At 39.1% G+C, this 14,146-nt stretch overlaps 1 protein-coding gene across 1 annotated transcript in view; it reads right to left on the reverse strand.

The window, feature by feature from the left end:
* Positions 1–14,146, reverse strand: part of AK9 (adenylate kinase 9) — a 110,540-nt gene that overhangs the window by 41,761 nt on the left and 54,633 nt on the right. Inside the window, exons 21-26 of the mRNA XM_054722063.1 lie at positions 12,226–12,375; positions 8,526–8,606; positions 7,844–8,044; positions 7,363–7,484; positions 2,125–2,337; positions 107–367 (exon numbers count right to left, since the gene is read on the reverse strand). Coding sequence (XP_054578038.1) covers positions 107–367; positions 2,125–2,337; positions 7,363–7,484; positions 7,844–8,044; positions 8,526–8,606; positions 12,226–12,375 — 1,028 coding nt within the window. The remainder of the gene's footprint in view (positions 1–106; positions 368–2,124; positions 2,338–7,362; positions 7,485–7,843; positions 8,045–8,525; positions 8,607–12,225; positions 12,376–14,146) is intronic.

A 14,146-nucleotide genomic window follows, 5' to 3' on the forward strand; every position in this document is an offset into this window, starting at 1 on the left:
TCTTTTTCTTGGAAACTTTACAGAGTTTTATACCCCTTATATTCTACTTTCCAAAAGTAATACCAGCAAACACAACTATCTGCAAAGAGAGTTTTAATATTACTACCGGCTTATTTGCATATTCTTTCTCAAGTGTGACATTGGCCTCAATTGCAAGCTCTTCAAGTTCTTGTTTTGCAAGTTGTTCTTCTTCAGCATCTTCTTCAAATTCAGGTCCAACTTTCTTTTCAGTTCTGAGCATCATTTTTTCTTGTAGAAATTCTTCAAACTGAATGTGAAAGATGCCCAACTTTTCTGCTAACTGTCTTCCACAGACAGTTTTGCCAGAGCCATGGGGACCCAGAAGGCATAGTCTTAATGGAGGAGCCTGCCACAAGGGGATGGGTCAGGGAGATGTGGGGTAAGGGGTAATAAAGGAAAGAAAGTTTTGAGTTATTAAAAAAAATAAGCCTAATTAACTGCCTTCCCTAAGACTGAATTATCACTTAACAAATTCAGGGATGTTTTGATATTAGGAGATCAATTAACATGATGCATTACATCAACAATAGTTTTTAGGGAGCACCAACAACCATAAGACTATTTTGATATCTTGTGCCAAAAGGCATTTAATAAAATAGAATTAGTTTAGTTTTTTTAAGTTTTAATTTAAAAAGAATGGAAAGATACATTTTTAGCATGATAAAAAGTCCAACAAATTATATTAAAATGGTATGTAAAAACCATTATGAGATCTATAGAAATACATAAACTTTCTATGTTATAATATTAAGAGAAAAAATATTATAAATACTATATACACTAGAAACAATATATATCCATGTAGAAGAAGATAAGAAAGTAAAACATAAATATGAAGACTTGTTCAGAGCTGGTGTTACTATGTGTGTGCTTTGTTTTTAAAAATGAATATTGCCACAATGTGTTCTTTTATTATTGTGTTAAAATATACATAACATAAAACTTACCATTTTGACCATTTTAACTGTACAATTCAGTGGCAGTATGTATATTCATAATGTTGTGCACCCATCACCACTATCTCTCTCCAGAACTTGTTTATTATCCCAAACTGGAACTCTGTACCAATCAAACAGCAACTTCTATTCTCCCCTTTCCCAGCCCCTGGCAACCACTCTTATTTTCTGTCCCTATAAATTTATCCTAGGTACCTTGTATAAGTCAAATTATACAGTATTTGTTCTTTTGTGTTTGGCTTTAATAAATACTTTAAAATATATTTATTGATTTCAGAGAGGAAAGGAAAGGGGAGAGAGTGATAGAAACATCAATGATGAGAAAGAGACATCAATTGGCTGCCTCTCAAACACCCCTTACTGGGGATAGAGCCCACAATCCCAGCATGTGCCCCAACCCAGAATCGAACCATGACCTCCAGTTTCATAGGTCGATGCTCAACCACTGAGCACTTTAATAAAATACTTTTTAAAGGAGGTAGAAAACTGTTCCAAAGTGGGAAACAAGTAAGGATAAAAATGTCCCTACAAACCTAGGAAAAGATTGATAGTTCTACAGCTACTTAAACCAGTTTAAAACAGTTTAATTGATAAGGACAACTCACCTTTGGGAACACTCTTGCAATCTTTTGAATCAGGGTCATCCCTGCTCTCGAGAGTCAAGCAATCGGGCATGAATTTGTCCCTATAATCATGCCTCTGGATGGAACCAGGTTAACAGCAGTCTCACCTGAGTAATCAACCTTCCACAGAGGATGTCAACCCACTGAAAGCCACGAACCTCTGAATCCCATACTTGCCTCGAATCCTGTCTTAAGATCAGCAGACTGCTCTGCTCAGAGAGACTAACTGGTTAAGGAATACAATAAATTCAATAGATTTACAAGCAATAAATTCAGCTGTGTCTTTTTGTTTCAGCTAAAGAGACAGGTATTAAGCACTGGTTTGACAGAAGGTATTACCGTAGAAATCAAAACTGATAATTATTTTGGGTTATATTCCAAAAAGTTGTTCTTGGAACTTAGATGTTTTCACTATATTACTATATCAGATTAGAGACTTCACTATCAAATAAAATGGTGGATATAATAAGTCCATTAAAAGGTAACAGGAGCAATCATTAGGATAAGAATAGTACAGTTTTCACCTTTAATGGTTCATTGTGAGCCACAAACTCCTGAGGATGTTCCACAAATTTTTCTCTAGCCTCAGGACTTGAAAAGTAATAGACCTTTTCTCGATATTTAGCTGCTTCTTCTGTGGTGCCTGGTTGTAGGACGAAGTTTTCTTTGAGAACTACTGGACAAAAGTGCTTTGTGTCTCCCAAATGTCTTTTCTTCTCTTTTATTCTCTCTTCATTCTAGAAATATTATTTAACATTTGGAGAATATTTTTAAAAAGTATTTTGATGCAATACTAAACAGGGAATTTAAAAAATGTCTCTTGAATATTTTTTAAACCATAACAATACATATTTAAAACAATTTGTAAAGGCCAGTTCTTATACTGGCCATTTAATGAATTAATTAAAAAATCAGTTTCTCATATCCCTCTAAGCTCACATCTCAAGCTTCTTTATTTTCATAAAGAACATAAACTAGCACTGAGAATCAAGATGTCCCCAACTCTCTACAGACATAGGTATAATGAAAAATCCCAGGTTGTGCTCGGTACAGAATCAGTCTCTAAAATAAAATTAAGAAGTAAAAGAGAGCCAGGGTCACAAATTCTTACCCACTGAAAATGAGATGGGAGATGCTTCAGGATTTGCTGTTTTCTACTAAGTGAATATGTAATCACCTCAATAAATTCAATTAAAAAATAGAATAATTTGAAAATACTTTATTTCATTCCAATTAGAAATATGTAACATTTTTATTTATGAAAAGTAAAGAAACTGTGTAAAGTTCTTTAGGAATTTTTGCAATTTAGTTAAAGCAATGGAAGTACATTAAAGGTAATTTTCTGTTATAAAATACATCTTATTATAAAACCAGAGCCTCGGTGCACGAAATTCGTGTGTGGGAAGCGGTATGTCCCTCAGCCTGGCCTGCACCCTCTCCAATCTGGGACCCCTTGGGGGATATCTGACTGCCGATCCCTATGGGATCAGGCCTAAACCAGCAGTCGGACATCCCTCTCACAATCCAGGACTGCTGTCTCCTAACCACTTGCCTGCCTGCTTGCCTGATTGCCCCTAATTGCTTCTGTCTGCCAGTCTGATCGCCCCCAACTGCCCTCCCCTGCTAGCTTGATCTCACCCACAACTGCCCTCCCCTGCTAGCCTGATCTCACCCCCAACTGCTCTCCCCTGCTGGCCTGGTCACTCCTGACTGCCCTCCCTTGCTGGCCTGGTCGCACCCAATTGCTCTCCCCTGCAGGCCTGGTCGCCCCCAACTGCCCTCCCCTGCTGGCCTGATCTCGCCCCCAATTGCCCTCCCCTGCCGGCCTGGTCGCCCCCAACTGCCCTACCCTGCCAGCCTGGTTGCCCCTAACTTCCCTCCCCTGAAGGCCTGGTCACTCCAGACTGCCCTCCCTTGCTGGCCTGGTCGCACCCAATTGCCCTCCCCTGCAGGCCTGGTCACTCCTAACTGCCCTCCCCTGCTGGCCTGGTTGCCCCCAACTGCCCTCCCTTGCCGGCCTGATCACCACAACTGCCCTCCCCTGCCAGCCATCTTGTGACAACATCACACGAGTGTGTTGCACGACGCCACCTAGGCTTTTATTATATAGGTTTATTCAAAAACATCACAGTGCAGAAAAAATAAAAATTTTCTCTCACCTTTTCCCTTCTAATACTATATTAACACTCATAATGCTTTTTTAAAAATTTAATTCATTTATCCTCTCTATGCCCTCTTACATCTCTGTCACCACCACCTCCATCATCAAACTGTTGTCCATGTCCATGAGTTCTCTCTCTTTAAAATAATTTATATATATTTTTATATATATATATTTAGCCCTAGCCAGCTTGGCTCAGTGGATAGAGCGTTGGCCTGCAGACTGAAGGGTCCTGGGTTGATTCTGGTCAAGGACACATGCCCGGGTTGTGGGCTCTCTTATCACTGATGTTTCTATCTCTCTCTCTCCCTCATCCTTCCTCTATGAAATCAATAAAAATGTATTTAAAATTATAAAAATATTTTATTGATTTCAGAGAAATATGAGGAAAAATGTAAGATATTTGGAGGATAGATCCAAGAGACCTAACCAATAAGTACTGTGGAAGGAGAAAAAAGAAGAGATGGAGGAGAGGCAAGAATTAATTAAAAAAATAAAAATTACTTATATGTCCATCATTCAGAGATAATGGTGGTTATAACCACCATTAATAATTTTAACAGCTTTACTGAGGTATAAATGACATTAAAACACTGTACATATTTAAAGTATGCTATTTGATAATTTTGACATTTGTGTTTATCTCTGAAACCATCACCACATATTCATTAAGACCATAATTGTTTGTGCCTCTTTTCTTTTTTTTAAATATATATTTTATTGATTTTTTACAGAGAGGAAGGGAGAGGGACAGAGAGTCAGAAACATCGATGAGAAAGAAGCGTCAATCGGCTGCCTCCTGTACACCCCCAACTGGGGATGTGCCGCAACCAAGGTACATGCCCCTGACTGGAATAGAGCCCGGGACCCTTGAGTCCGCAGGCCAATGCTCTATCCACTGAGCCAAACAGGTTAGGGCGCTCGTGCCTCTTTTCTAACCCTATTTGCCTCCTACCTACCCCACTCCCAGGCAAGCATTGCTGTGTTTTCTCGCACTATAATTAGTTTACAATTTCTATAATGTTATACAAATGTAATCATACAGTATGTTTTCTCTTTTGTCTGGCTTCTCTTAGCATAATTATTTTGAGATTCATCCTGATTGTTACATGTATCAGTGGTTCTTCTTTTAATTTTTATTTATTTTTTGCTGTGCACTATTCCAGGTTTAATTATCCCCATCCCTGAGGCTTAGACCCTTTTTAGTACTACCCAAAGGTTAGTGGGAATAGGCAGGTATTTCCTTTGTCCTCATCCCCCACCCGGCCCCCACCCCGCCCCGGTACCAGCGCAAATAGTTTTCTAACTGGCAAAGGGCTGACCAGTACTCTGCTCTGCAGGTCTCTGGAGTTCTCCCTGTGTGCGGGTCTTTTCTTTCTGTTTTTTTCCCTGTGAACTCTAACTGCTTTGTGTCCTGGGATTCTCCTCCAATAAAGGAGTCTGGAAGGCTCTACCTAGGTTGCTCCTCCCTGGACCATGGCCTGGAAAAGGTACATGACCTACGGACAATAAGGTGGGGAAACCGTGGGGAGTACCTCATTTGTTTCCCACCTCTGGGACCACTGTGTTGAAACAGTTTCATATATTTTATCTTGTTTCTCAGTTGTTTTAGGCTAGAGGGTAAACTGAATGCCCTTTACTCCATCTTCTCCAGAATGACTCGAGATTTTAGTATATATCTTCCCAGAATTTTTCTTATGATGTGGTGTATATCTTTTGCTTTTGTTTGTATAACAACTTTCCACCTTTTTCTAGTAACAGAACCTTTCTCCCTCTTCTCATGGAGAACTGCTACTTCCACATTCCAAGGAACTCAAGTTGTCCAGACAATCACAGTAACTCCCCACTTCATAGTCACTGGGTGGGCATGTTACCAAGGCTGGTTCAATCACACACTATGTCCTCTAGTTACTATGATTAGTCAGGGCAACTGACTGAGATGGGAGAAGCAACGTTTTTTCTTGCTGTTTTCCAGGTGGATGTCAGGATAGAGTATTCTTTTGCCTCCTAGATAAAAATTTCTAAGAATTCCTCCTAGATAAAAATTTCAGCCATATTGGCCTTGTTTGAAAAAAGCATCTTTGCAGATGTAATTGAGGATCTCAAGATAATATTTACAACTTATTATCAGGTGGTCCCTAAATCCCATGACAAGTGTCCTTCTAAAAGAAGGAAAAGATGCAGAGGGCCATGCACAGACAGAGGCAGAGAGAGGAGTTAAGCAGCCATAAGCTTTGGGTTATCTGGATCCACCAGAAGATGGAAGAGGAAAGGAAAGATTTTCCCTCGAGCCTTAGAGGGAGCATTCTGACACCTGGATTTCAGAATTCTCCCCAAGACCATAAGACCATTAATTTCTGTTATTTTAAGTCTCCAAGTTTGTGGCACTTTCTTATGGCAGCCTGAGAAAACTAATACAACAGGAAAAACTGATTTGTATTGTGGTAAGTTAGGAAGAGTGGAAGTGAGGTAAGGACACTATTTTCAATGAAGACCATACCTAAAAATACAAGTTTTGAATATTATAGACAGCTTGAGAATTGTCTGCAGACACAAGAAAGAGACATTCTCTTGCAAAACAAAACAGGATAAGAAGAATGGCAGAAGAAGGATGACTGAAGAAGAGAACCTGAATATGGGCAGGATAAGCCCACATTTGTTAGCCACCCTGACTGAAGGGCTCAGCAGTTCCTTAGGGCTAAAGTACTGAAAGTTGTCATCAGAATCACACTACATGTCATTTGTTGTTTGACACACAGAAATTTGGGTTTAACTTAATTACAGCTGTATGATTATCTAACTTATTACATCTTTTTGTTTCCTTCATAAAGCTTCAAATGAAAAAAATATCACTTCCTGCCGAGGCCGGTTTGGCTCAGTGGATAGAGCGTCAGATTATGGAATGAAAGGTCCCAGGTTCGATTCCGGTCAGGAGCGTGTACCTTGGTTGCGGGCACATCCCCAGTGGGGGGTGTGCAGGAGGCAGCTGATCGATGTTTCTCTCTCATTGATGTTTCTGGCTCTTTATCCCTCTCCCTTCCTCTCTGTGAGGAATCAATAGGATATATTTTTTAAAAAATCACTTCCTATTTTGTTATTGATAGATGCCTGAATTAGGTGGCTATCAATTAAGAATGGTTATCAAAATTCTCGTGACCAGGGGCCTAAAATGAGCTGTTCCTGTTTGAAAATACCACTCATTAGTATCATGCAAGCAGCCCCTCAAAGATGCCATTGCTATATTTTACATTAAAGCACCCACTTCTGTTAAACTTACAGAATATTTCTCTCTCTAATATCTAAAGCTTTTCCATGGAGAAAATTGAAAAACTTTACCTTTTATTTTTTCATGCGTGTATCATACTGTCTAAGCAGCCCTGGCATTTCAGGGATCAAGGGAAGCTGGGGTGGAGGCCAAGTGTGTTGAAAATGTTTATGTGTAAAATCGAGGAAGCCTGCTTGTTTTCCTGGGGTCCAAGAGTGCTAACTACCATTCTGGACACGCACATTTTCAATGCTGTGACCCATGTGAAGGAGCTGGAAGAGGAAAGGAAAGATTTTCCCTAGAGCCTCAGAGGGAGCATGGCCCACTGACTCAGACCTCTTCCTCTTCCTCCTCTTCTTCTTCTAGCTCCTCATCCATCTCCGCTTCAGCCTGGAAGTCTTCTGTTTCTTCCTCATAATCTTCTATATTGAACTCCCATGCAGCATACTGAAAAGGTTCTGTGAAAAAAAAAAAAGAAAAATGAAAGAAAGATTTGAAAGAATAATTAACATTAGCATATATTGCAGTAGTCAAAGATTAGGAAAGTTAATTGTAGTGACTGATCTTTTAGTTTAAATGTGTAAAAATTAGAATTTTTAAAGGGATAACTGACCAGTTTGGCCAGTGCTGTTTGTGCCCCTCAGCTATTCTGATTGGCATGTGCCTGTGCTATGAGAGTTGTTAAATGTTTTAAACATCATCCCTAGATATGTTTAATGTTCTCCTTTATGGACCATCAAGAAAGACTTTAACGTTGCACACTCTTTTAATAATACCGCCCGCTCTCGACAGTAAATGTTAGGCTTACAGCCCTTACTTTCCATAGTCTCCACTGCTTTCTGAAGCATCTCCTCTGGAGTTTGGCCAGCAATCTCCAACTTGAAAATTGGAAAGTAAGAGTCACTGATGACTACTTCCAGATTTTTCCAGTCAGAGTCGAAAAATTTAATCTTGTCTTTAAATAGATCCATTTCAGGAACATCAGGATAAGCATCTTCAGGAAACTCAGGTAGTACAACTTTTGAATAAAGGTTAAAGGAAAAAAAAAAGAGGCTTCAAACATGGTATAATGACCCATATTACCAAAATAATTTATACTTTATAATATTTTAAAAACATGAAAGAAATACACATATTGTCCTCAGCAATAATGTACATTTATAAATTCATATTTTAATTATGCTCCATTCCTTGTATTGGCTGTAGATGAATTATTATCTATTAATAAAATTATTTGGATAATTACTATGTATTTCATTTAGCAATTTTAACTATAATAAAATGTATAAAATAAAATTTGATGAAAAACAGTGTTATAAGATGGCTAGCGATACTTCTAATGTAATAAGCAAAATAAAACATAACACACCACAACTGGCATATAATGTAAAAAGAAATAAATAGGAAGTTGATTCTATGCCTAAAATAAGGGACTAGACCCTTGTGGGAGAATACGAAAAGCACGTTTATCACTAACTACTTTTATTTTAAAAGCTAACCTGTTTGAGATAATGTAGTTTCCAGACCCTCTTTGGATTCTTTTGGAATTTCTGTTCCAACTGTAGTTTCCTCAGTAGACTCTGAGGAAAGAAATCTAATAGTTAGTGTTTGAATTTTAAAACATTGTTTTTTTTAATGAAAGTTTTGACAGAAAGAAAATTTCAAAACATAGTTTAAATTGTATATACTATTGTCTAATTGAACAGATAGTTCTTGTTAGGTAAAGTAGGGCATACAATATCTAATAGTATAAGGCAGAAATTGAAGAATATCCTTAAATATACTAAAGGACCATGACCAGGATAGCTGACACATGGTACATACAGTTCTGATTGATAACAGTCATGTCTACAGCACTGAGCTAGAACTGACTCTAAAAGGAGTGGGAGACTGGCTTTAGAACATCAAAAGGAAGTTCTCCGAGAGAAACAGTAAGGAGAGAAAAGGCAATATAACTAAATCATCCCTTAGACCAGTTACATTAGTAAATACTAATTATGAGATACTTGTGGATATTAGAACTCTAATATGTTTGATGTGTCAGATTTAATGGATGTCTGTTTCTCATATTCCTTTTTGGTATTTTATGGCATTTTTTTCCTTTTTAAAAAAATTTGTCTTTATTGTTGAAAGTATTACAGACTAGAGACCCGGTGCACAACATTCGTGCACTGGGGGAGGGGTCCCTCAGCCCGGACTGCACCCTCTCACAGTCCGGGACCCCTCTGGGGATGTCTGCTTGCTGGCTTAGGCCCGCTCCTAGGCTGGCAGGCAGACATCCACCAAGGGGTCCTTAGTGATGCTGCGGAGGTGAGAGAGGCTCCCACCACCACCGTGTGCTTGCCAGCCATGAGCCCGGCTTCTGGCTGAGCGGCACTCTCCCTATAGGAGCACATTGACCACCAGGGGGCAGCTCCTGCGTTAAGCGTCTGCCCTCTGGTGGTCAGTGTACATCATAACGAACGGTCATTCCACCATTCAGTCTATTTGCATATTAGCCTTTTATTATATAGGATGTCCTCCCTTTTTCCCATTGACTCTCTCTGAACCTGCCCCTCCCAAGCCTTCTCAACACTATTGTCTGTCTATAGGCTATGCATACATGCACATAAGTTCCCAGTTAATTTCTTCCCATCCCATTCCCCCATCCCTGCCTTCCCTCTGAGATTCAATAGTCCGTTTAATGCTCTCCTATGTCTCTGGATCTATTTTGTTCACAGTTTATTTTGCTTATTAGATTCCACATGAGTAAGATCATGTGATACTTATCTGACTGGCTTATTTCACTTAGCATAATAGTCTCCAGGTCCATCCATGCTGTTGCAAATGGTAAGAGTTCTTTCTTTTTTTACAGCTGCATAGTATTCCATTGTGTAAATGTACCACAGCTTTTTTATCCACTCATCTGCTGATGGGCACTTGGGCTGTTTCCAAATCTTAGCTATTGTAAATTGGGCTATGAACATAGCGTTGCATATATTCTTTCTGACTGGTTTTTCTGATTTCTTAGGATACATACCCAGAGGTGGCATTGCTGTGTCAAATGACAGTTCCATATTTAATTTTTTGAGGAAACACCTTACTGTTTTCCATAATGGCTGCACCAGTCTGCATTCTCACCAGCAGTGCACTAGGGTTCCCTTTTCTTCACATCCTTGCCAACACTTGTCATTTGTTGATTTGTTGATGATAGCCATTCTGACAGGTGTGAGGTGATATTTCATTGTCATTTTAATTTGTATCTCTCTGCTAATTAGGAGTTTGAGAATTTTTTTTTCCATATGTCTCTTGGCCTTCTGTATGTCCACTTTGGAGAAGTGTCTATTTAGTTCCTATTTTTAATTGGATTGTTTGTCTTCCTTTTGTTAAGTTGTATGAGTTCCTTATATATTTTGGAAATTAACCCCTTACCTGATGTATCATTGGCAAATACTGTATGTTCTCCCATGCAGTGGGCTCCCTTTTCCTTTTATGGCCTGTCTTGTTGCAAAAGGTAGGTGAGTGGGATAATAGTCAGCCTAATTGGTTAGGTACTGAAGAAAATAGTGAAGTTTCTGGGTGGGAACAAAGTAAATAGAGCTGTGGGACTCTTAAAAGGAAACTGAAGGATTTCATCCTGCTAGCTTCTCTGTTGGGCACAAGGGATATATGATTTTACTTATATACTTTTGCATCATAAAACTAATGCCAATTCCTGTAGTAAAAATGATCTATGTTGAATTTGATAATTCTCAGTGTGAAAATTCCCCTTAGTCCTGGTTCCTCTACCAGCTGACAGCAGATTCCTAGCCCTGAACTGCCACAGGATGGATTTGGCTGCAGGTATTTGAAGACCTTTAGTTTGGAGCATTAGTTTCAAATCCAATACTAGCTGTACTTGGGAGCATTTATGAGCCTCACTCCCACATGCTGGGAACCCTAACTTGCTGCTTTAAGCCCACTCTCTAGTCTTGAGAGTGACTTTCATTGCCCAAAGACTCCTTCTTGCCCTGCGCCAACCCACCAAACTGCCCCTGTGCAGCAGGGCCACTCTATGGCTGTGTGGCCTGGGCAGCTGCACAGTCTCTCACTCAGAATGGCCTCACAGTTTAATGCTCTTTGGTGTTAATTTGAAATTTTTAATAATTTTATCTTTGAACTTTGTTTTGTAAACAAAATCCAAAGGGGCTCCAATGGCACAATCGAGCATGTATATGGACAGAGATATGCACAATATGTGTTAGTCAGTCCTTGTCATCTCATTCTCATGAGAGTTCCTGATGCCCCACCATGAGTACAGAATTCCAGGAGACCCATAATGTGGAGGAGTAAGTACGCCTGAGTGATGGGAGCAGGTAGGGGAAGATGCTGATACATCTGAGAGACCATGTTTTCCCTTTGAGTTAGAACTTGCTTTAGATGCAGAAAGAAGGTGATAACATTCAGAGAGACATGAATTATCAAGGAACGCTTTCTTACTTGTGTCACTTTCCTGTATTAGCTAAACACTTAGGCTGAAAACGATGACATAGAAGGAAAGGAAAAGAGGGCAATCCCGTGTTCCTTTTTCTTTCAGTCTTTCCTTAATCATTGGGAAGCTACAGGTAGAGAGTGTTGGTAGAATATGTGCATATTAAGAAGTGAAATAAAAAAAACTGAGTTAGTTTTGTACACAAAACTTAACAATAATCTGGTAAGAACAAAATACATATGCATGTACGAGCTGCCAAATATGAATTGTGTTAATTTCAGTGGTTCTGCATATGAGTTAAATGCTCTTGTATTTTCATTTAAAAATGGCCTTGCACAATATGAAGATGAATGATAAAATTCATGCTAATAATTTAAATTTTTAATTTTTCTTTACTTAGAATGACATTAATAGCAATAAAAATCAATCCATGACAAATTGAGAGAGATTGTAGAAGGGAAAAAAGAGCTTTATATGTTATTACCTTTAGTGGCACATCTTCCCTGCTTTTTGACAACATGCCCCACAAATGACATAGGCAGCCTTGCTCCTGAGCACCAGGATGGGCAGGGCAGCGTCGGTTTTCCTGTGGTACTTCAAACCACGGGATTGGAAATAAGTGGCTGTTCTCATCTCTCCATTTTTAGCCTGTTTCCTTTTTCTTAACATATACACAAGTATGCGCATGCGCACACACACACACAAATGGACACAGTAGAACTAAGAACATGATGTCAATGAAGTCTAACCTGATTCAGGTTCTGGTTCAGGAAGCTCGGAAGCTTCAGGCTCCTCAGATAAGAGCCCCCCGGTCTCCTCAAGGGCCTCAGACACTTCAGGAATTTCACTCTCCTCACCTTCAATCTCGCCATAAACATCAAGGTCAGCCTCGTCCACCTCTATAGAAAATGAGAAGAAATAAATTATCGTTCAGATTAGGTCAGAAATATTATTTGAGTGTGAGTACTCTGATAAGTGCTAAGACCCACACAAAGAGTAAAGAGTGGCTCCCTGTCCCCCTGGAGCATGGGGTTTCATGAGGGAGAGAAACATTTTCCATATATTTTACCTATTAAAATGTAGTGGTAAAGGATGATAGTCATATACTCAGAGTGCTATGAGAGACAGTCTAAGGGTTCGTTTAAAACAAGAAATGTTCTCAGTAACCCTAAATATTATAACAGTAAAAAGTTGGAAACGGCTCAAATGTCCATTCAATGAGGGAATGGCTAGAACTGCATGCACTGTCTGATATGTAGCCACTGTATGATGTGACTATTGAGCCCTTAAAATGTGGCTAGTCCAAACTGAGATGCATCATAAGCATAACATACACAATGGATTTCAAAGATTTAATATGAAATATTGAATATGTAATCCTGGCCAGTGTGGCTCAGTTGGTTGGGTGTCTTCCTGTGCATCGAAAGGTTGCTGTTAGATTCCCAGTCAGGGCACATACCTGGGTTGTGATGTTTCCCTCTCACATTGATGTTTCCTTTCTTTTTAAAAAATACATATTTTTATTGATTTCAGAGAGGAAGGAAGAGGGAGAGAGAGAAACATCAACGATATGAGAGAATTACTGATTGGCTGCCTTCTGCATGTTCCCTTCTGGGGATTGAGCCTGTAACCTGGGCATGTGCCCTGTTCAGAAAGGAACTGTGACCTCCTAGTTCATAGGTCAATGCTCAACCACTGAGCCACACCAGCTGGGCTCTTTTTTCTTTTTTTAATTTTTTTTCTACCCCATCACCATTTATCTCCTCCATGCCCTCTTCCTCCTCCATCCCTCCCTTCGGCAATCACCACACGGTTGTGCATGTCCATCACATCAATGTTTCTTTCTCTCCCTCCCCCTTCCTCTTTAATAATCAATAAAAAAATCTTTTAAAAAAGATATTAAAAAATTGAATGTAAACGATAGCAATAATTTTTGCATTCATGTCAAAATAGTATTTTGAATATAGCATATTAAATATAATTCATTTCACCTGTTTCTTTTTTACTTTTTATTTGGCTACTAGAAAATTTAAAGTTATATATGTGGCTCGCATTATGCAGCACTGGGATAGACTCTGTATTTTCTTTTAACTCATAATGAATAATAAGAGTATGTTAATAAATATGTTAAATGGAAATTTAGAAAGCATAACTTCAAAATTTCTGTAGTTGCTGATGACCATTATCAGAAATATATGCATGGGAATCTTTGAAGAAAAAGATGGGGTGAATGGTGGAGTCAGAAAATCCATCTTCCAGTTCCTTTACTATATTATGAAATTGACTGAAAAACATGGTAATTTCTATGCAAAGATGCTGTGAAAAAGCAAATGAACGTGACTTCTGCATTCTTGTGGGAATTCCTCCCAGTGAGTGCCTTCCAAGAATCACATTGTAGTGGTGTGCGATACCTCTGGAACTGGAATTTTCATGTAAATTTGGGTGATGAAATCCCCAGAGAAAAGCATCCTGCAGTGTCCTTAGATCTCAAAGTCTGACCAGGACTGCAGAGATGGTGGCTTCCATGTGACTTAGAATGTGGTGAATCTTTTGTTATATGGAGAATTTTATGGTGATACACAAGAGGAAGAAGCACAATTTGCTGAAACCTACCAGGGTTTGGGATGGAAGTTATGTACTCTACACCAGAAACTCAAAATGTCTTGCAAC

This window comes from Eptesicus fuscus, chromosome 10, assembly GCF_027574615.1.
Source record: "Eptesicus fuscus isolate TK198812 chromosome 10, DD_ASM_mEF_20220401, whole genome shotgun sequence".
Lineage (NCBI taxonomy): Eukaryota > Metazoa > Chordata > Mammalia > Chiroptera > Vespertilionidae > Eptesicus > Eptesicus fuscus.